The 22,948-nt window shown below is 33.5% G+C and overlaps 1 protein-coding gene across 3 annotated transcripts in view; it reads right to left on the bottom strand.

Moving 5' to 3' along the window:
• Nucleotides 1-2,814: 2,814 nt before the first annotated feature.
• Nucleotides 2,815-22,948, bottom strand: part of Hr3 (Hormone receptor 3) — an 87,526-nt gene continuing 67,392 nt past the window's right edge. For all 3 annotated transcript variants that reach the window (XM_068766277.1, XM_068766278.1, XM_068766276.1), the window contains exons 2-11: nt 17,818-17,931; nt 15,550-15,663; nt 11,263-11,431; nt 9,659-9,861; nt 7,473-7,587; nt 6,200-6,354; nt 5,738-5,846; nt 4,938-5,056; nt 4,180-4,330; nt 2,815-3,213 (exon numbers count right to left, since the gene is read on the bottom strand). In XM_068766277.1, the coding sequence (XP_068622378.1) occupies nt 3,087-3,213; nt 4,180-4,330; nt 4,938-5,056; nt 5,738-5,846; nt 6,200-6,354; nt 7,473-7,587; nt 9,659-9,861; nt 11,263-11,431; nt 15,550-15,663; nt 17,818-17,931 (1,376 nt within the window). In that variant the 3' untranslated portion in view covers nt 2,815-3,086. The remainder of the gene's footprint in view (nt 3,214-4,179; nt 4,331-4,937; nt 5,057-5,737; nt 5,847-6,199; nt 6,355-7,472; nt 7,588-9,658; nt 9,862-11,262; nt 11,432-15,549; nt 15,664-17,817; nt 17,932-22,948) is intronic.

The raw sequence follows: 22,948 nt of genomic DNA, 5'->3' as shown, positions 1-22,948 counted from the left end.
GTTTTAGAAATACCTACTAAATCTACTCAGCAATTAAACATTTACCCTATGCCTATCACTATCGCACTAACATCCCTTGTTCGTTTGCGAAAAAGAGATTCAGCGTGTTACATCATTCTCAATATTCTGCACCAGTCACCAAGTCTACGAGTTAAAGACGAACTATAGAATGGACACATTTTCATCACCGTCCTGTTTGCGAAAACACAGGTGAAGGTTTTGTGAAAAGTTTCTCCATATTATTAATTCATTCAAAAATTCGAAAATAAATTCGAGAAAATGCGGAACAACCTGTATCTAAATCCAATAACACGTGATACTCTGATTACATTGTTATTAGCGAGGGGGATAAAGATTCTTTATATTTTGTTTTTATTATACATATTAAATATTTTTTATTATTTTTTTTTGGATTTGGACACGGTTGCCGTCCGTAAATTTACGAATAGACGGTTACTTTTTTTATTGTTTAGGCAAAAGCTTAAACGGTTTTAGCCGATTTGTTTCAGTCTTAGTGCTTTAAATTGTACCGTGCTCTAAACCAATACACTAATGGGAAATGTCCGTTTTAATATGAAAATCACGAAAGATATTTAGATTATTTGTCGTATCATATCAAAAAGATTCAGTCTATATTTTCATTACAAAATCGGACATTACTCATTTTTATGCCGAAATAATTATACTTCTAACTCATCTAATTATAAGCGACTAATTTTATATAATTTCAAAAAACGAATTTGTAACGATCGGAACAAATTTGATAACATGTGACGTCACTATGACAATGCGAATGTGTCGGCGTAAGTAATAATTATTTGGATTAAACATTCAACGGCTCTATTAACTATATTCATATTTTATAATTTCAAGTAAAACAAATTTGAAATATATTTTTATATAACATTGTGTACTTTAAAGTAATATTTGAACCACCCGTATATTTTTGGTAAACTCTATATATTCTCACTATGTATGTATATTTATAACTATATTATTGATATTAAAAAATCTATGTGTACGTGACTTGAATGAGACTGTTGAAAAAATATATAATATAATTTAAACGAAATAACGGAATAAAAATAAAAATAAAACAAAAAACATAGACAATAACAGATTGCTTTATTTAACAAAAAATATATAATATATCGAAAGAAAAAAAAACAACATTTTTCACGTGACTCTCAAGATTAACATCTCTCAACCCAAGTGGAAAATCTGTTTTCATTTTTTTTAATAGAATGTAAAATTAAAAATAACCCATCGAACCTTATAATGATATTCAATATAAAATACATATGAATATTAGCTATTTACAAAATACGAGTTAAGATTTATACTTTTTAACACTATTATAAACCAGTCTATAGTAAAGGCTATTCGACAAAACTTAGCGTAAGTGTTAGAAAATTGATGGTTATTGATAACTCTAAGGACCTAGCAGGCAATTTAGATGCGACGAAATAGTAAAAAAAGTCAAACGTAAAGTAAAAAAAATATTTAATAAAGATTCTATCTTTTAATAAAGATAAACGTGTAAAAGAGAAAAAAAAAACTATAATTTACGTATGATTGTAAAAAAAATGTAAAAATGTACTTATTCGTTTTTAAATATAGCATCGTAATTATTATGCATCGACTTATTTTTTATTATGCGGTACAAAAACAATCCAAACATGGCACCCAAGCATAGAAAAGTGCAAACATAATGAGATCAAATTCACTCTACGAAGATACAAAACTGTAAATTGCCTGCTATGAAAACATACAAAACGCAATTTTGCTTATACAAAATTTCATATCGTCCATCCCGTTTTTGAGTGCCGTAAACAAAAGCGTTCATTTCACAAATCATTTGTAAATAAATTGTCGAACATCGTTTATATAACGTCGATGATTCGAAAAAAAAATTACGATACAATAAAACATATCGATTATATAAAAAATCGTGCGTTATAAAATTAATTCAATTTGAAAAATGAACACATGGATAACGCTGGTGGTATACTACTCATTACAAATCGCGCCCGTCTCCTTAGTGCACATGACACAGCATCGTCGAACACAAAAGTGAACTTAAAGTCTTGGTACAAACAAAGCGAACTTGACCAAGGGCACCCAACAACGGAATGTTTATCTCTGACTGTACTTTTGTTCATCACACCGCACATCAAGACGCAATGATGCAACTTACTATAATTTAAATTACGTTATTTACTCATCAAAAGTTTTCAATTGCTTCATTTAATGTGTTCGACTTATTTGTTTCATTAAAAAAGCTTAAGAAAAAATTATAAAATAATGGGCAGTATTTTGTAAATCTACGTTACAACATAATCGACAATCTACACTGAAGGGATAAAAAAACATCAATATTAATAATCATTTGAAATAAATAACAAGTTACATTTCTCTTTAAAATAACTAATAAAATAATTAAAAAAAGACTATTAATAAAATGTCTCGCTTATAAGAAACTGTTGTGTGATCTTCAAACCTGTCTACATCTTTATAACTTTTATTTATTTCTTAATAAAAACTCTAATTCTATTATTATACTTTATATATATAATTATTATTTCTTCCTTCAAAGATACACTTTTACGTTAGTTATGTAATGGTCCTATCTGCGCAATATCTAACATAACATACAACATATGATATATTACATATTGATATAGAAGCCATTTTTTCAGGTTCCACGCATGTTCCCCTTACTCTATGCATAATGTCGCGAACATTTAAAAACCCATAATATAATTCATTCATTTCGACGATAAATGTCAAAGTTGAACTAAGGACACTCGCCCGACCCTAGACTCGAATTAAATAAACATTTAAATATTAATATTGTACGTACGTACCTATACGTAAATATCATATCATAACAGTCTCAAAGTACATACATACAATTATAAATAGGTTAACAAACGACGAGCGGATGTCCTTAGTTCATGCCACGGGCGAGGGAAACTAAACGAAACGTAGCTGTCAAGTCTTGATAAGTGAAATCCTGAGCCCGCCTCACTGTTGCCAGCGTCCCGCGTTCGTGGGCAAAAATGAGATCGAACCTCACGCGTGGCTTAGCCGTGCGTGTAGTCCAGCACGCTGTCCAGAGAGAAGAGCTCCTTGTAGAGAGCCGGGAACACGTGGTGTGGATGGGCTGCCTTGAAGCGGCACAGCGCCTCCAAGTGCATCAGTGACAGTTCTCTGTAAACAGATTTACGTCTTGTCAACCATTGTCAACCTTATAGTATACGATCAATACAATTTCTAAATCCTTTTATATATTTGAGATTTCCTGATTTCTGCTCAAATACTCCGTTGCTAAGCCATCTCTATGGTAATACAGGTTTAAAAAGTGATAAAGTCATATAAAGAATTTAGTTTATACAAATTGATTTTGCAAATTCGTTACATTATATTAACAAGATAACTTGCGTAAGGTGAACATTTTAAAAAAATGTAAATTCTTTATTTATCCATCTAAATCAATTTCATCCCCTTCAAAGGGAACTAAGAAAAAATTTACCTGGCTTCCTAATTCCCGGAAGTTTTAAATCACAAATTCACTTTACTTTACTCAGTATATGTCATCTCTTAGCGGCTACATATCTGCTGTTACATGTACGGCTATCGTAATGACGGTTCTGCTCTTAATTAACAAGTGGTAATGTTTAATGCAACAATAGTATCAATAACATATTACTAAAGAAATATCTAATTTATGATTGTTGTAGTTACTAATTTATTCATGTTTTATGTGACGCTTCCCAACCTGCGAGTCCCGTCTGTCGCAAAAGTAATAGTTTTTTGACTGACGACGGACTTCGAGCAACGACCAAAGCGCTCCGGGACTACAACTCATGCGTCGCGTTATTATGGGAACTCTTCACGGCTTTATTTCTGTAGGTGTGTAACTAACCATATAAGTTTGGCAAATACCAGCATACTGTATGTATCATTATTGCTATCTACTATATATATTGTTTTATTTAAATTAGAGTAGGAAAAAGAGGGGTATCCACTAATAAAGTGCTCTACTCTAAAAAAAAATACCATTTGACTTCAACCAGAAACAGATTTTCATCTTCATGAAACGAATCTCAGAATTGGTTTTGAATCGTAGTTTCCTATTGCACGGACATCGAAGAAACGTTATAAATTCACACTAACCTGAAGGTGGGTATCTTTGTGAGCAGCGTATCTAACACTGTCACGTCACCCTTGAGTGGCGCGTGATTGGTTTCGATCTCATGCCGCATCGCCGCCATTGACATGTTGAACAGACACTGGATCTCCGGATTTCCGCGCACACCATGCCGTTCTATATGTAACATTCAAATATTTATATAAATAAACAAAAATAAACACTGATAAGTGAACATCACAATCATAGAGTATACAAGAAACCAGATTGATCAATGTACCTAAGGACTAGCTGCCTCTACTGGCTTCATACTGTCATAAGTATTTGGTCTATCTACTCTAATATATGTACTCTAATATATAAAATAAATAAATGAAACATACTTTAGATAAATCAGCTCATTAATTAATTTATTGTGGAATTAAATAATTACCGATACTATCAAATATATGTGATATTATTTCGAATAACGTCAAATGTGGTAGTTTATACAGAAAAAAATAAAATGTTGTTACTATCTTCCCCACAATTTTTTTTTCTTGTTATAATCTACTTCCTCTCAAACTAATATTTTAAAAATGGCTGAATTTACCAGACTGTTTTCTAACTCTGAACTAAACATCAAATTTAATGATTCATTTTTATTTTTATATAGATTTTAAGGTCGAAGACAACTAACAATATTATTGAAATGACTTTTTGTTCATAACTTGTTCATATTCTAAATATATTAAGTTCGAGACTTTGTTTATTTAGTAATTCGAAGTTATAATACAATACTCACCTGGCCACAACAACACGAGGCTCTGGTACAAAGCCAATTCAGTCTCGGTCAGCTTGAGTCGTGCAATGGTCTTCGCAGCATCAAAAATGCCAACCACCAAGGCCATATCCCTCGGATCGCTGAAATTTCAAAGTTAAAAATTGTCAACGATGCTATTTATTACTCTTTATTTCTTCTTTAAAATATTTACTCCGAGTACAATGTGCATAAAACAATTAATATTTGTGAAACTGTTATCCGCTATTTTCAAAACATAGGTTTCAAAAGTTATAAAAAAACTTTACGTCTTACATGAGATATCTAATGCGATTACAATTAACAGTATAATGTTTTATATCACATAGCAGTCTTTTTATAGGATAATTTCCTAAAATACGCAGGGGTGCTCCGCTTGAGATGGAGAAGAGAGCGATTGGCAAGACAAAGTGATTCTTAATCTGGACCTCATGGGCAAGTTCATAGTCGCTCAACAAGCCATGAAGAGAGCTGTGCTCGGGGTTTCTCTATGAGATCCAATGATCAGGTGGAAGGGTTGAAGAGATCCGTAAACAAAAGAAAATAATCGACATAGCCAATCGGATTGGCATGTTGAAGTAGTAGTGGTCAGGCCATATAGCGCGCAAAACAGATGGTTGCTGGACACTTAAGGTTCTGGAGACCACGGACAAAAGTCTATATCCAGAGTAAAGCGACCGGCCACTTTCTAGATATATCATTTACATACATAAATACATACATACATAATACATACATATACCGGAAATGGTAATGATAAATTTTATAAAAAAGGTGAGACTTACCGTGCGTGCACGCACTCGCGTATGGGCAGCACAACGTCTCCATACAACACTTGCTCGCGATTCACGTCGATCAGTCGGGAAAGACGCACTATTGCCAATTCGAATGATCCTGTAGTAACCAAAACAAGGATAATTAATAATGGCTATTTAAACAATGTTATTCTTATGATAATTTAAATTTTTTATTATTTTATCATTATTTATATTATTATTCACTGAGATCGTTTACAGTGACCACTTATTAACTTCATGAGAGAAGAGGCCAATTTAATAGAAATTATAATCAGATTGAGATCCTCTATAGGTTCCATCCTTCAACTTAAAGCTACGAGGATTCCAACGCATTCTAGTCTGTAGAGACCATAATAAACTCAGACGAATATTCTTAAAACAGTAGTACAACAAATATTTCCCAAGCTTGAGCATAAACAAAGATGAATCATAATATAAATGCTTCATTACCTGATTTGAGCAGGAGAATTTGATCATCCTGCGTGAGCTTCATAAAGCCAGGAATGAGTTTGGCGAACTCAATTATATTTTGGATCATTCCAGTCAGTTTGTCGGCGCAGTCCAGCCACATCTCTTCGTAAGTCATCGAATTGTAAAATAACAACCTGTGGATTAAGAAGTATTTATAGTTGTTTTGGTTCAAAGATTCTAGAGTGGCGACTAAGAGTCGATAAATGCGGCATGGGTAGGCCCTCCACTAAGCGGACCGAACGCATAATCAAGATCGCGTAAGACCGGCCATAATAATGATCTTACTTACAAAACTTACAAAAATCTGTTTTGTAATTTTTAGTTAATATTCGCGTAAATGTAGTCATTATCTTATATGGGCGTTTATGTCGCTATACTATATTATCATCAGCCGTGGGACGTCCACCCACAAGAGTGATAGAAGACCTTGTTAAGATCGTTGGAAGACGTTGAATAACGCCAGCTTTTTTCCGATCTTATTGGAATTCAATGGAGGTGGCCTTTCTCCAGCAGTAAAGGTTGTATTGTAGATACACTATATATAATGTATATTATATATACATATTTATACACTATATTAAACGAAATATACTGAATAAAATAGTGTAATAGGAATAGTTTTATGTATACCCCAAAATAACAAGACATTCATTTGACTGCAAGTGTCCTCTATATTTACAGAAATGATGTGATAATGACCAAGGAAATAAAATCCTACAAGCCATACACACTTGTTGTCTTAAAACATTAAGAAATGTCATAACTACGGCGCCTTTGAACCTGGTGCAGAATAATACATGATCACTTTTTTATAATCTTATGGTCATAGCAACTGACTAAAAATATCTTAGTAAATAAAAACATGTAATTTTTTAAAAAAAAAATTATAAATTGAACAAGCCTGATGTATATGTACAAAAACAAACCCCTATTGGTCATGGGTACGTTTTAAATTGAGAACGACTTTACTAGCTTCATTCAACCTTTTTTTGATTCTTAATTCTTTCTAGAATGTTTTTGCGGAAAAAATAGAATGTTGCGAAGGTACTTGGACAAAATTAGAAAATGTAAAGACTTTGGAATCTGCGCATTTGTCTTGAACTTCTTACGTTTGACAGTTAGCCATGAGCTTCGCGCATTTGATAGTTCGCTTCGAACGTCGTGATTTTGACAAATTTATAGTGACTTTTATCAGCTGCAAAGTTGTCACTCTGAAAAATATTGTAATGAAAAAACCGTATACTTTGCTTACTTTGACACATCTGGCGGCTTCCTAAACATCTCGTGTATGAACTCCAGCTTAGGGTTTGTGTTAGCGTGGGCCTCGGCCAAGCTCTTCACCAACACCTTGCTTATATCGCCTTCAGCTAGAAAAAAAATAAAAGAATTGAATATTACCCACAGTAAACGCATATAAATAATTATTTATCAAGCAAACACAAATAAACAAAATAAATTAAAAAATGTAAGTTTAAAAAATTAAAGGAAGGTGACGTAATATTACAGGCATTAAAAATTTCACAATAGTCTTTGAAAATATCGCACTCCGTATGAAATTATTTTTATATATAAATATATGATTATGTATTTACATATTGACAAAGATTAATACGCAGTAAATCATTTTTTTTTAAATGATGTGTTTTCCTATATTACAATTATTATACAAATATTACCAAAATAATTTAACATATGAAAAATATCACAAACATGAAGCAATCTACAAATCTAATCTAAATATAAATATCTATAAGTACAACATTAAAAAAATAAATATAAATTTGAAGCTAATCTAAATGACATTGACGTAAAATTGACAACTATGTATTTAATAGTAAATGAAATAAATTAAAACAATTATTACTTAAAGAAACAAGAACGTAGTAGATATGGTCGTAGACCCTTTGTCCGCAATGATCTTGACCACGTGTTTATTGTCATGCTGGCGTGAGTACGTTTAAATAAAATTGATTATTAAAACAAAATTTGCTAGAAAATCGTATTCCGTAGCAGCACAAATTTCACATCGGTTATTTCTTTTACGATAATTCTTCTACTTTCTATTAACATAAACCTGCATACAACTCTGTAGAAACATTTTTCCTTTAAAATGTGAGCTATGATACAATATTTTATAAAATATTTATAACTTTTTAGCTTGTTTCGTCACTTGCTTGGCCACCCCTTTTATACCTTTTCCTTTGGTAATAATCGAGTCCAAAAAACATCCAAGAAATCAACACAAAAAGGTACATATCAATATCCCTATATCTTATTATTTAAATGGATTATGACTTTATTAACTAATTTTTAATTTATCTTCCTCCTTTCCAGTTTAATAATGATCACTGTTACTATGTTTGTTTAAACAAAAATCATATATTCTTAAAGAAACGGACGATGGAATGAGTTCATATCGCAAAGGCATGTTTACTTAGTCAAACTAAATACTTTGATAACGGAACCAAATAAACAATCGTCGTAAAACATAACATATTAATGAAAGCATAGAAAAAAAAACAATAAAAATAGCCAACGTAATCTCAAAGACGAACAACGCAACTAAAGAAAATTAAAAGGGTAGCGACATCGAAACTGCTAGCTACCACTTACAAGGCAAGTCGTCCCCGTTTGCACCACTCTGACTGGGTCCAGGATGTCTCCTGTTCGACACCGCATTTGGATTTACCATTCCCATCCCGGACATATTCATATTCAAAGGATCCATTAGCCTCCCGTGCCCACTGCTCGATGTTAGATCATCTGGACTAAGCTCCTCGCTTGTCAACGACACTGAACTCTGGCCGCTAACCAAAACTGTGTTCTGGATGTCCATAGGACTGTGTTGTATATTCGAAGGACTGTGCAGAAAAGTTGTAGAGTCGACGTAGCTAGCAACTAAATTATCCACACCCATAGACGTCTCCGGTTTTATTTCTTGTTTTATGTTAATAACTCCCGATGATATGGAAGCGGGAGATTGGATTCTGTCTTGCTCGTAACGATCGAAATCCTGTTGTATCCGAGTCCGCGAGATATCGTTCATGGACGTCTGTCTCAGCGTCGTGGTGGATGTGGTCGCAGTCGTAGTGGACGTCGAGCCAGTTGGTCGGACGATTGTTGATGTTTTTTGTTGTTCGTCTATTGACAATTTTTACGTTAGCTCAATTTTAATCTTTTTAACAACAATGTAACATTTTTACAGTCACCTTCTATTTAAAAAATATGAATTAATTAGCTGTTCCTGTTAGCATAGTAAGCTATGCACAATATTCGAATAAAGATTTACTAAGTTTTTCATGTTTACAAAGTGATTGCAAGGATTATAGAAAAAAATTATATATTTTCTTATATTGAACTTGCACTGGCTGGCTCTCAATGAATTAACGTTATCACTATAAAGGTTTCTTTGTAAGAAGTTTGTCTAACCTAACTTACCATGTCCACCGATAAAGTCTGTGTCCAGAAAACCGCCGGTCTGTTTGGGCTCGTAGGCGGTAGTGGAATCGACGTAGTCGGCCGACACGTCGTAGGGCTGCTGCTGTTGTGGTTGTGGCTGGATGCCGCTCATGTTTGACGTCAGCGCTGGTCCCGCGTTGCTGTACCCGTACGAGGACAGAGGCGAGCTGTAGCCGGGATAGCTGAAATCACATATACGATAGAGTAGCTGTTCTGTACGCTCGCTTCTTAGTCAATCTTACATTACAAAAGTAATATGTACATGGTATATTTATAAGTACTATTAGGTATAAATATGTCGTTAATAAAGAAAAAAGATTCAAAGCTATAAAACAATAGATGGACATAAATGAATAATAATAAAATTTAAGTGTAACTGAAACAAAATAATGTGCCTATGCAGTTTGATAAAAAAAAAGAATTCTACACAACTAGTTATCTGTACTCAAAGAATATAAAGAAACAGGATATGATTACATTCAAATATTTATGTACCTTTTATACACTTGTCAATTAAAATCAATGAATTCTACGTTCAATTGATGTAAATAAACCGGTAACACTGCAGTCTATTGGTAGTTTGAACAACTATCTGAGTACCGCTATCCGATACTAGGTGGCGCTATTTGCATTTACCGCTAGGCGTCATTCACTGTCACGTACGTATACCGTTGCCGTAATGATGTCTGATGCACCGCTGACACGAATGTCTACTACGAATTACGGGTAAGCAACGGTAAGGGCCTATCGTGCAGACGCCGGAGAAAGCATCTCCGCTTCGGCGATGATATAACGGTAACGTTAACTATGTGTGAAAATAATCAAAAAGTGAGAAAATATTGCAAGTTTTGTTTTAACGACCACGTTGTTCTACTTTTACGGAATATTTTTTGCTAGCATTGATAAAAAGTAGCTATTTAATACTTTTCTTCTGGAACAAATTATTTCATGGAGTACTCATTAACATGATGCAGCCACTCGAAAACTATTTTATTCAGTTTTAAAAAAGGGCTGCAAAATATTTTCATAGTATTATTTCTTTAAATTAGCAATATAACTATCGTACGTAGGCATATTACTTTTTTAGATATACATTTAAAGCATTTCTGAGCACAAAGGCTCCACGTTAAGTGCCACGTTGGGTAATGTAACATTACATTTTCTACCGGAACCTGATATAGCCAAGCTCTTAGGTAATTTAGGCGGATAGTCTATATTCACTGAAAGCAAAGGCCCTTGAAAAAGAGAGAGAGAGTTATATCGTGCTCCCGACAAGTGTTTGTTGTTAAGATATACGAGTATGCGTGTCCGAAAGAGCCGAACACGACTCGGTGGCTGTTATTGGATTATAGTAAGGTTTTAAACCTCAGCAATGGGAGAAAAAGAAATAAAAGTTATTCCAGTAAGGTTCTGTGGTTATTATAAGATTATAAGGAGTCTCTTTTTTTCTTTTCGGGCCAGTGTTTCACAGTAGTGAAAGTTGGCAGTAGCCTAACAAATTTGCAGATTCCGCGGGTTCGCAAAGAGCGCCTAACCTCTCAAAAAAGTACGTCTTTAGCGTAGTAGAGAAATATTAAACATACCCGTTGTAATGTCCGTGGAACTGATCGCTGGAGCTCGGTGTCTGTTGCTGAGCGTCGTACACTGAGTCGGGCGCTGCGTCTGTCTGGGCACGCATCTGCGCGCGATGGAACCTCACCTCGTCTTCCACTTTCTCGCGTTGCTTCTTTGACATACGGCCGAATTTCACCGCTGAAATATAAAAATAATATTAGATGTATTACTAGCTATTGATATGCTTGTATGAGGATCAAACAGATTTTTGGAAAATATACCGATTTGAAAGCAATATTCGCGACTCTCGCTCTCTTACCTCTACGACCGCTTCTACCTCCGCTATATTTATACATATGCCATTATTTCACCCTAGGACGCCCATTACCGGACATAGGCCTCGCTCATAAATATCTAATAGGACCGGTTGGAAGCTGCCCGCATCCAGCGTATCCAGACGACCTCAACAAAGTCGTCTGTAAACCTTCTGAGTGGATGTCCTATGCTTGCTAGTCCATGATGTTTACTTTTAAGCCCCAATGGCCATTTTTCCTACACGCTATGTGGTCTAGTTCAACTATATGTCGCTCATTATTTAAACTAATTTCGTGCCTTCATGTCTCGTTGAGACAATAAAGACTGAAGCGGTTAACCACGTTTCAATGCGGTAAGTCTTCACTGGTTACATTTATTATATGCTATTTATTTTAAGACAATTTAAAGTTCTCAGAATGATCTGGCCTCGCGTTGAAAAGTTTTGTGTATTAACATTTTTATGTGTTATACGATCTTTACCGACACCTATGGGTGAGACAACGTGTCGCAATAAGAGGCAATTATTTTTGTCGTCGTTCACATGCCTTCTGTAAATTCACACGGTGAAAAAGTACAACACGTAAATATCGGTAAAGTAATCATCATAAAACATTGCGCTCTCAATGACACCTAGCATACTGTTACTCAATACCTCACAAGCACATGCACAATTACTTTGTATGTGTGCGAACGGATCGGTGTGAGCGTGTTGCGAATGTGTGCAGTAAACGTCGCGGGTAAAGTGTGTGTGAGGGCACGTAGAGGCGAGCGTGTGCGCGCGGGACTCAGCGGCCGTTGGCACACTGCCTAGTGGAACAACGAACTCTGGTAACTCTGACGTATGTATGTATACGTGCTACGTACGTGTGACGTATAGCAGGCTTACTACGTAACGCGGCTTGATCCCGTTGGCCGGTAACGCGACCAAATTGAAAAGTTCACTACTATAACACAATGTGCTAGTGTTTGCAAAGTCGTTTAATTTGTTCGGCTAATTTATTGTTATCACGTAGGGTTTTTGTCTGTGTGAAATTTTTCGGTTCTAGTGGACTATGAAAAGTTTTCGTTTGTCGAAAGGTTCGACGACCCGTTGTAATAGCCAGTTAATATGGATCTCTTTTTATTTCTACGCAGTACTGATGGAGAGGTCGCGACGGCTGAATATATTGGTACGCATTTTGGAACAGTAACCTCTAGTTTAACGTCCTAGTTAATAGGTTTTCGTACAAAGGCGATATTTTGTGGAAAACATTAACATAGAGACAATGAGTTGTTTGTGGGCCTTTGAAAACTAAGAAATATAATTTGTGCCCCAAATACTCTACGGATTAACTGTAAGCACTCGTTATTGGTTTTGTAATAAATGTTACTGTATTATTTTATACACAGAGTTCCATAATTTTTGTTTTAATTAATGCTACCTTTATCTGTAGTATTAAAAATATCTATGAGTTGCACTCTAAAATTTGTTTATAAATTTAATTTATCTCTTCGGAAGCAAAGAATATTAATATATATATGTAATTTATGAGACTAAAACATCTATGTCAAATTTGCTTATTTTCGCGTACAAACACGACCTATTAGGTAATATTTCAGCGTATATTATTTAAACCTTCGACTGTTTATGCTAAACTTTTAGACAAATTATGGAAATTACCTTAGGTTGACTAAGTAATTTATTATCGATACGAAACAATTACGTGCGTCTTGATACGATTCGTGAAGGAATCCACGGTATTCCACACCCGAGTGAAATCGGGTCACAGTTTTTTACATTATTTTCAGGTTCGATCGAGTTTGTTACATAAGCATAATTATTCGGTATCTATTCGTGTCTGTCAGTTACATGCTAACAAAAACATATATTATGTTACGCTTCACGCCTGCACCGTTGCACAATATATAGCGATGTGCGGATATGAAATATCGATATCGATGTATGTTTTGCACGATGCAAAATATTATTTTTTTTCAAATATTTCTTTACAAACTTTACATTATATTAATATTTTCAGTTTTTATGTACATTTTTTATTGTAGATATAATAGTATGCAGGCCGCTTCTACCCAGTCCTGTTGTAGATCGATGGGAGAGGCCTTCGTTTGTGGAAACCTATTAGAAGACGTCGTATGGCTGATGATTACTGTATGTTATTTATACTAGAAGAAGAAGTCACAAGACGTCTGAGGCTTCCTCTGTTGCCCTAATACAACACATGTTTATAGTGTACAATGCACGCAACTATTAGTCACTAGTTATTAGAAGGTAAACAAAGCTGTAGTCATCTACTTTGAAATATCACGTGTGCGTCTGGCCAATCTCACCTATCCCCGTCTCAGGGCTTAGATATCTCAGGGGGTTTTTGTATAAAGTATCGGTGATAATTTTAATACATCATAAAACAAGGAACACAAAAGATTAATTAATATTTTGAAATTTTATTTACGTGTATCTATCACAATAATGACGTAAAATTTAAATCTGAATAATATTCTCTCAATAACAACTATTGTAATTATTTGCTAATAAATATCTAGTGGCCGTGGCAGATTGATTTATTCGAAGATCGATTTATCTTTTATAAGCTTCTTGTTATAAGATAAAATTCGAATTATTTAACTGCGTTTGCGCTATTTCCCTTTTATTTGGCGAAAGAGAAATTGAAGGCGTATCAAAAATACTATTTACGAAAAAAACAACGTTTTTATGAATAACATCGTAATTTAATGTTACATGAATGGTTTTTTTATCGATACTCGCTATTATCTACTACAGAGTCATCACTAGCCATTACATAGAGTTGCGCAATGGCGGCGCGTCACTCTACGCTTGGGCGGCGTCTAGCTATGCGCATACTGGGACGGGATTTGCAGCTCCGATAATATAGGCGCACCCATAAAATGATATAAGCATGTGACATTTATCGATTAACATCTCCATATTTTGTAATACCATCGATATTAAAGGATATATAAATACATTTTAATATGGTCCATGATATACAGAGCAATTGAATATAGAAGAGAGCAATAAAGGGGTAAATGAAAAGCTCATTTTCTGTCACAAATACTAAATAAAGTAGTGATTGAAAGAAAAAGCCTTTTTAAAAATTTGGATTACTACATATTAAAATGTTTACAAATTGTCGACGTAATCTTTGTACTGCTAGAAATTATTGGTCAGTCGCAATCTAATATAAAAAAATTAATGTAAATTTTTTCCGAGCGCTCACTTTATTTAGGTGATTGGATTTAGGTGCAAAAGCTTTCTAAAAACAAATGAGGTTTATATTCCCCTCTTTAAAGCTGTTACACCTATAAGCAATCATCCTGTACGTGGAATCATGTTTTTCAGAATTTTCATTGAAAACGCCTTTTTGCATTTTTTTCCTGTTTTACATAATTACAGTGACAAGATTAAATCTTCGTAATCTATGTTCTTAATTTAATTATGTCAGACGTATTGAATTTCTTTTTTCAAAAATTAGACATTTCGTTGAAAGATGAAATATTTTAAGTAACCGTGAAGTGAAATTTTAAAAATACATGTTAAGACTGATAAAACCTCGTTACCTACATTCATAAGTCGATTGTAAGGACCATGCTTGGTAAAGTGTACACACTAACCTAACAATAGGCGACATAATTATTTTCCTTCTATATCGCAGTTTCTTTATCACTTGGACAACGGCAAACCTGATTGTATAAGAACAACATTGTGTTATAAGCACTGATAAGGTGTCGTTGACCTCGTGTTCGCTTCCTCATACCACCACGTGTTTACGATGTAATTTAATTTCACGATCTCACCGGTTACGATTCAACCGATTTAGAAATTTGTCATAGGATTCGCATCTAAACGTAAAGCGCTTAAAACATCTTATCTAGCGCTAAATATCTTTCTAATATTTTTCTATGACATCCCTTTCTACAAATTAGTCTTTTCAAAGTATTATTCGCATATAATATAATGTGAATATTTCAAAAAGTATACATACCATCACGGCTCATTCCCAGTTTGAGACACTTCTGCAGCCGACAGTATTGGCAGCGGTTGCGGTTGACTCGGTCTACCACGCAGGCCTTGTTGCGCGGACATTGATAGTTCACCACTGGAAGAATGTACTGTGTTAATAAACACATTTAAATCTATATATATAAGAGTTATCTACCTGTACTAACTCTGTCTGCCTAACGAACACCGTAAGTCTTAAAGAATTTTGTATGAATTAGTATATATAATTTATTAGGCAATTTTTTAAGAATATTTCTTTCAACGAGCAGAGGATAGCTAAGAACGGATTTTTTGAAATTATTCCCGTGAGGAAGGTTAAGAGGCCGTTTATTAAAAAAATGCTTAATTTCAAACTTTAGGATTTCAAACTCATTTAGATTAATATTAAAGCCTGAATATTTTTCTGGAATTATTACCAACAATGTATTTTATGAAATTACACCTACAAAGGCTAAATGGCTATGTGGAACAGGCGGGGGATAGCTACTTTATACATGAGAGACTCACTTGCAGATTCCAGGAGTTTGAGGTGGCAGAGTTCGGAGTACACTTAGCCTAAAAACCTCTTTAGAGAAGGTCGAGAGTCCCCGGGTGAGCCTAGGCTCGGGCCGCTACATACTACTATTTTACCGAATTAGAAAGCTGCTGAGCTCTTAGATCACTAGAGTGCCATTTCTTTGCCTGACTGATCGATATTGCCTGGCCAATATTATTACTACTCTGGAGAGATTTAACGCTGAAAGAAGTGGCAGAAAAATTTCTAGCAACGCTTCTATCTAGTATGATAATGAATTAAGGTGAACTGTTTATCTATAACATTTTGGTCTATAAAATATATACACTTTACTTTACTTAAAAGACTTGCCCAAAAATATTTACGAACTGAATACAACACTAATTTGATGTCAATTTTAATGTTACTATAAATATCATGCGCAAATGCATAACCTCTACAATTTTAATTACAAAGAAAATATTTCGATTTTACTTATTGTAAGGTTTCCAGGACTATAACAAGACAGAAAGGTAACACAAATAAGATCATTATACTTGTTATAAGCATAAGCATTAATTTTAAAAAAAATCTTTGTCATTTGTCGGCTTATATAAAACCGTTCCGAAATAATATCAAAAAAACAAACTAAATTGCTTTGGAAATACTTTCAATATTCGTGTATATATAAAAATAAAAAAGATGTCTATGACTGTAGAAATTATCGAAACACAACAACAACAGCACAGATAAAACTAAAGTAAGAACCTTACTGTTCCCACAAATGCTAGTAAGACACCACTACGATAGAGAGCCAGGAAGAAAGATAATCTTCGCCGCAATAAATATGATTCGAAAACGATTTGTGTTAAGATATAGCATATTACTAGTTGGAGTTTGATAACTCACTTCGTACTTTTCAAGTGGTAAAATAAGAATAAATTTCATTTTAAATCATTCCATGTCTACATTTAGAGTCGTATTAAGAAAGAAATAAATATAAAATATTATATGTAAGTTCTGCAAATTATCATAAAACGATTTATTTAAGATTGCTATAAGCTTTTAATGCGTAAGATGTAACAGAACTTCGTTTGTTTTCGAGTGTTTTTTACATTTTTGGCACACTTACAAACGATGAGATAAATATATGTTTCATAGTTACAATTAACACTTCTTATGTCTTTTATTACGTTATTATACGATATTATTACATTAATAGATCGTGTATACCGGTAAGCCTTTATAATATTGTTGTGAACTTATGTTAAATCAAAAATATTACTTAGCATTTTCATCTTCTATGTATTATAGTTCAACTTTAATTCAGTTACTAATCTACCTAACTAAATAAAGTTCCTTGTATGGATTTAGTAAAAATCAACCTTAAATCTATACGAACTTAATGATGTTACGTTCGGTTTTTTTTTAATTAATAGGGCTTTGACCTTAGCACGTGCTGAAAGATTGACGCTATCGAGTTGGGTCTCCATTGAAAGAATCAATAACTTAGAAGTATATAAATATATATAGTTAAGACTAACATGTTTCAGAAATTACTTAATTTAAAATTTATCAAAAGAATTTAAGTTTAAAAATTCCTGGGTATTTAAAAGAACATAGTTTTTAACAAACACAGAAGATGACAGACTTTATTTGCAAATTTTGTGTAACTATTGGCCGAAATAATTAATGTATAACGTTAGATGCAGAGTTTCGTATTTAATATAATTTAAAGACATATTCTATGAAGCCGACCTGTACTTTGAGACCTTCTGAAGAAGCCCTTGCATCCCTCGCAAGTTATGACGCCGTAATGGACGCCTGATGATTTGTCTCCGCACACCTTGCATGGTATGATCTCGATTTGAGCTGAAACAATCAAATTAAACATTGTTAAAATCTCAGAATTTAATCACAGCTAATCATTCCAAAGATATTCTTTAATTTACATCTCATATACTTCATATAAAATAAAAATGGTTCTTTATTAACTATTACGTAGTGTATTTAATACCAATTCCTGATAATTTATAATATTTCAATTTACTTATAGAAATATTAATATCCTTTCATTTTTCTGCTGCAAATCATCAAAATGCAATTATTGCCTCATCAAAACATAAGATGCTTCGATATTGTCGTAATTTGAATTTTAATTTGAGCGCCATTTTTGGTTGTAAGGTCGTCGACCCTGCGGCAAGGTCGGATCGCAGCCGATGATTATCTCTGCATGTGTGCGTATCTGTACTTAGGCACACGTTCGTACCATTTAATTTGTATACACGTTAATTAAAATACTAAATAAATTGTAACCTTTTAACGGTTGACACTTAATTCATGTAAACACTGCATACCCTTTTATTCTAATTAGTAATTATATGTATTGTAAATAGAAGTAAAAATTGTATTTTTCAAATAAATAAGAAACTTTATCGTATGTAATGTTATTACTACTTAGGAGTGTTTTTTTTTAATTTGTGTAAATAAGTGTTACATTAATTGGAAAATATTCTTCACGCTGGGGGCATAGGTGCCTAATTCTTTTGTTTAATGTAATGTATTACCCTGCCACTTTGTAAAGTAATTGTTCTTTTCAAACCTTTTAATGTGTGCTTGAATAAGTGTGCTGTGCAAGCACCGTTTGATCTCGATAATGTTTTAGCTGTCTTGACCTAAATCCTGTCCAAAAACCATAGAAAGATATCAACATCATTAACAATGCTTTTTTTTATTTTAATTTTGAAAATTTAATATTTTTTTATATAATAAATAAATATTATTTATTTATAATAAATATAAAAACATGCGATCTTGCTTTTTAATTTTAATAAAATTTATGTAGACAAAATGAGTGATATATTTCAAAAGTAATTGTATTATTTTTTTTGAACACGTTAACACTACGAAATATTACGTTCCTTTATTTCTAGAATATTCTTAATAAAATAAACAGGAATTTGAAATTTTCCCAGACGATTGGTTTTGGTAGATGTATCAAGAAGTAACTACTAATAGATAAATTATCTAAATTAACAAAACTAGATCGTATATAGACGTAATCATTAAGATTCGATCATGAGTTAATGGAAGATGCAATAAAACGCATTATGCCGCCACGTGTAACATTAATTTCTTTGAACAGTAGTTTAATATATACGTCATCATCATGTGTATATAACTGTACATAAGTAGACATATGTTTCTATGTATCATAAAAGCATCTTCAGCAGTGGTAGCCAAACGGTACAGAGCTACGACTTCCGATCATGAGTCGCGGGTTCCATCTCGAAATATAATCTTATTTTGTTCACACTTTACGTATTAATTATACAGAATTACCAACAACGTCCTCTGCGTACCGTACGGCACGGCAGTAACATCATCTGCGTACCATAATACCACACTGCGATCGCTACCAAGCGTACCAAGAATGGTGATTATGGTGTATCCCATAGATATTTTTGGCCTTTGTCTTACAAATGGGGTCTATGGGCTGAAACGACGACGAAAAGCATCCGCAGTTGAAGACCTGGACTTCAAAGCAGCATCAGATGTGATTTTAATTTTTTCGATAATGGTATGAATCTTGCTACTTAAGTCAAGGTACAAATCCGGTGCCGTTGAAACTGCGGTATTAAAACTAAAACTAAAATTAAAACGAAAGGATAAAGTGAAGATAGATTTGTTTTAACTTTATATTGTCTTGTAGATTAATTTTGAATCTAGATTGCTTCCATAATTAATTTGGCCTAATTAAAATTAAGCTTTTGTAAGAACACGGATGAATTGAGCAATGAATAAAAAATGTAACTAATTAGGCGCCATCCTATTTCAAAAGATTTATAACAATGAGTTGAAAAGCGGTCTCCGTTACATAACAATGGCGTTTGTTTTGATGGCTGCACTTTGTCTGGCAGTTGCAAAATTACATTGTCAGCAGTTTGGCAACGGCCATAAGTTGCCAGCGAAACAATTTATGGAAATGCCAGAAAATGTTGATTAATCTTTATTATCCGGACTACGAAGAAAATTATTATTCCTTTTACTAGTAAATTCTTTTACTTTATCCGTCACTACTGTGGATCGTAACCTCTTTTTAAAAGTTTTCCCCGCATTTCGTTACGACACCTGTGCCGGTCTTCGGCAATATGTGTAGCATCGTACAAAGGTATTGACCATGGTGCGGACTTGAACGGGCTTGTAGAAAATATGCCTCTTTCTTTTAAGTCAACTAACTTATAAGTGTTCATTTAATAAACAATTGAATGTGTACTTACTCGATTCAACTCAATTGTAGTAAACATAAGATAAAGATTGACCATATTAACCTTAGCGCCTAGAGATGTCTCGTCTTAATCTGGATCTATTAGTGAGAAAATAAATGCTAAAATAAAGAAATAACGCGTTTTGAAAAAAATCTGATTTGGTCATGAGATTCTTAATAGGAATACCTTGCTTGACGAATATTCTCAATTTACATTATAATTGAAGGAAGAAAATTGTACTGTGTGATAAATATTTTAATCAATATCAATTTCCTGTAGATCAAAAATAAAAACGAAGACATCATACTATTTTAACTATCTTTCATTACACTGATGGCCTCTAACGGGACTGAATCCCAGACCATAACAAGGTGTTATAAAAACAAGCATAGGGATTACTATAGACAGGGCAACTTATAATCTGACTCCAACCATTAAAGCATGAGAAAGAGATAGCGATAAGCGCCCCGTTGCATTCAGTCAGCTGATTGTGACGTCACCGGTCACCGACCCTCCAGAGCCCGTTCGAACGTTATTCCGAACTTGAATCGTTCGGGATATCACACCCATGTGACGTCACTGGCGCACCGATTCGAATTCGGTACGAATTGTAATTGCGTAACTTGCGGTTCGCAAGGTTGTTGCGGGGTCATTGAACAGCCATACCCCGGAGTTCTAATGCACACCAGAATACAATACGTGACAATATTTTATAATATAAATATTTTGACACATAGCAGGTAGAAAGGTTTATAGAAAAAAAAAAAGAATAAAATTATAAGAAAATATTCTCTAATTGCACGTGTTGGTAACAAATTAGTATCATAATCAATTTATTTCGTAATCACTAAGTTGCAATATATAATTGATGTCAATATTTTAAAATTAAAGTTCAGTTTTGCATTTTTTATTAATTATTTAAATCATGTTACCATAATACTTTTCCCTATTCTACTTTTTAAGGTATTAATAGTTGTTTCCTTGGATTGTGAAATTACGCAGCCATTTCTGCAAGTACACACCCACAAACGTCACAGTTCATCGCCCTCGGACCAAATCCAAGGCTCTAGTTCCGAATTTGAATTTTAATCTAACGGCCTGTAGGATACGGGTGAACGACCGCGCTTGTCCGAACTAACGTTTGCCGCGCAACCGTCTCTGGACTATCCGACAACTCTATCAGCGCGTCTATTTTATTGTGGGAAGGTTTTATTTCAAACAACAATATTTTAACGCACTACGTCATAGTGAATTCATCATAAAACGCTTAATAACGAACATCAAATTTGAAAATCATGTGTCATGGTAAAAAGGTTCCATTTCTGCTAGCAAAAACTCTTGAGATGTAATGTTACAGAAATGTGAACACACGAATTCCATGAGTTTCTAGAAATAGTTTTAATTTGAAGACAATTACAGATTTACTATTTTAATAAATATTTTCGCATTGGCTGTTTTCTTCTCGTAAAAAAGTTGCCGAGGCTTAAAATTAATTATAATAATATTTTTTAAATGTAGATTTGTTCAAATGAAATTAATAGATTTAATTACAAGTGATTTGCCAATAGATGACGTTGGATAAAGATATAAACCATTTTTTCATAATTGGTGCTTTTAATTGGACTCTGGATTATCTGAATAATAGGTTTCCACATCATTCAGGTAGGTTAAATTTTTTTTTAAATAATTTTTAAATATATGTTCAGTATAAATATAATTTCACATTTTTGATAGTTTTTTGACACGTTTTTTTGATTAATAAATAACGATATTTGTGTTTCAACATTATATAATAAAAACTATATCTTTATTTTTTTAAATCTTGTGAACAGACAAAAAACGAAATAATCTTTATTTAACACAAGTTAATTTTACTACTCGTATTACTAAACATTGAACAAAATATATACGAATACTATTTTTGTTTGGTTAATTAGTAGTGAAATAAATTATTTTTGTCAATTATGATGAAAATGATTATATTGGATGGTTTCAGTACAAGGAGACTTTCGAAGCCTGAATTGAGAAACCAATGCAATGATAAATTCTCGTACATATGAAGGGCGCGGTCCACAAATTAGTTTTCTGAGAAAGATGTGTCTTTTTAATGTTGCTTAACGCTGACAGCACGAACGACTTAATATTTTTCATTGAATGGATATTGAGAAATGTAGGCAATACTTGTCGTTAATATATTGTGAGAAATATAATTTAATCCGTCTAATTTGTTTATACTAATGTGAAAAACAAGCGGACTGAGTTTGTTTTTTTTTTATCTACTATGTAAGTAGCATACTGTTACAATCGAGTCCCAACTACCCTCGATACCACAGTAGCCGAAAGCAATACATATAGCTGCCGGTACAGATGGCGTCACGTAATGTGCGACAAACTTTCCAAAAAAGGGTCATGATTCTTGTCAATGAGAGACAGGACGCAAGGAGAATGGAGACATCCATAGGAATGGATAAGGAGTACCTAATCATGTGCAGCAGTGGATCTCCTGCGACTAAAATGACAATGATTGTGATAATGACGTCTAGGTTGTTGCACTACTAGTACTAGATGCTCACTAAAAACCGGCACTCGTGACTCACGTCTCTATACAGCATTATGCTGAC

The sequence above is a fragment of the Battus philenor genome, unplaced genomic scaffold, assembly GCF_028537555.1.
Source record: "Battus philenor isolate CCGP_79_NKW_IND1 unplaced genomic scaffold, ilBatPhil1.0.hap1 SCAF_20, whole genome shotgun sequence".
Taxonomy (NCBI): Eukaryota; Metazoa; Arthropoda; class Insecta; order Lepidoptera; family Papilionidae; genus Battus; species Battus philenor.
This window is presented reverse-complemented; position numbering and strand designations above follow the sequence as displayed.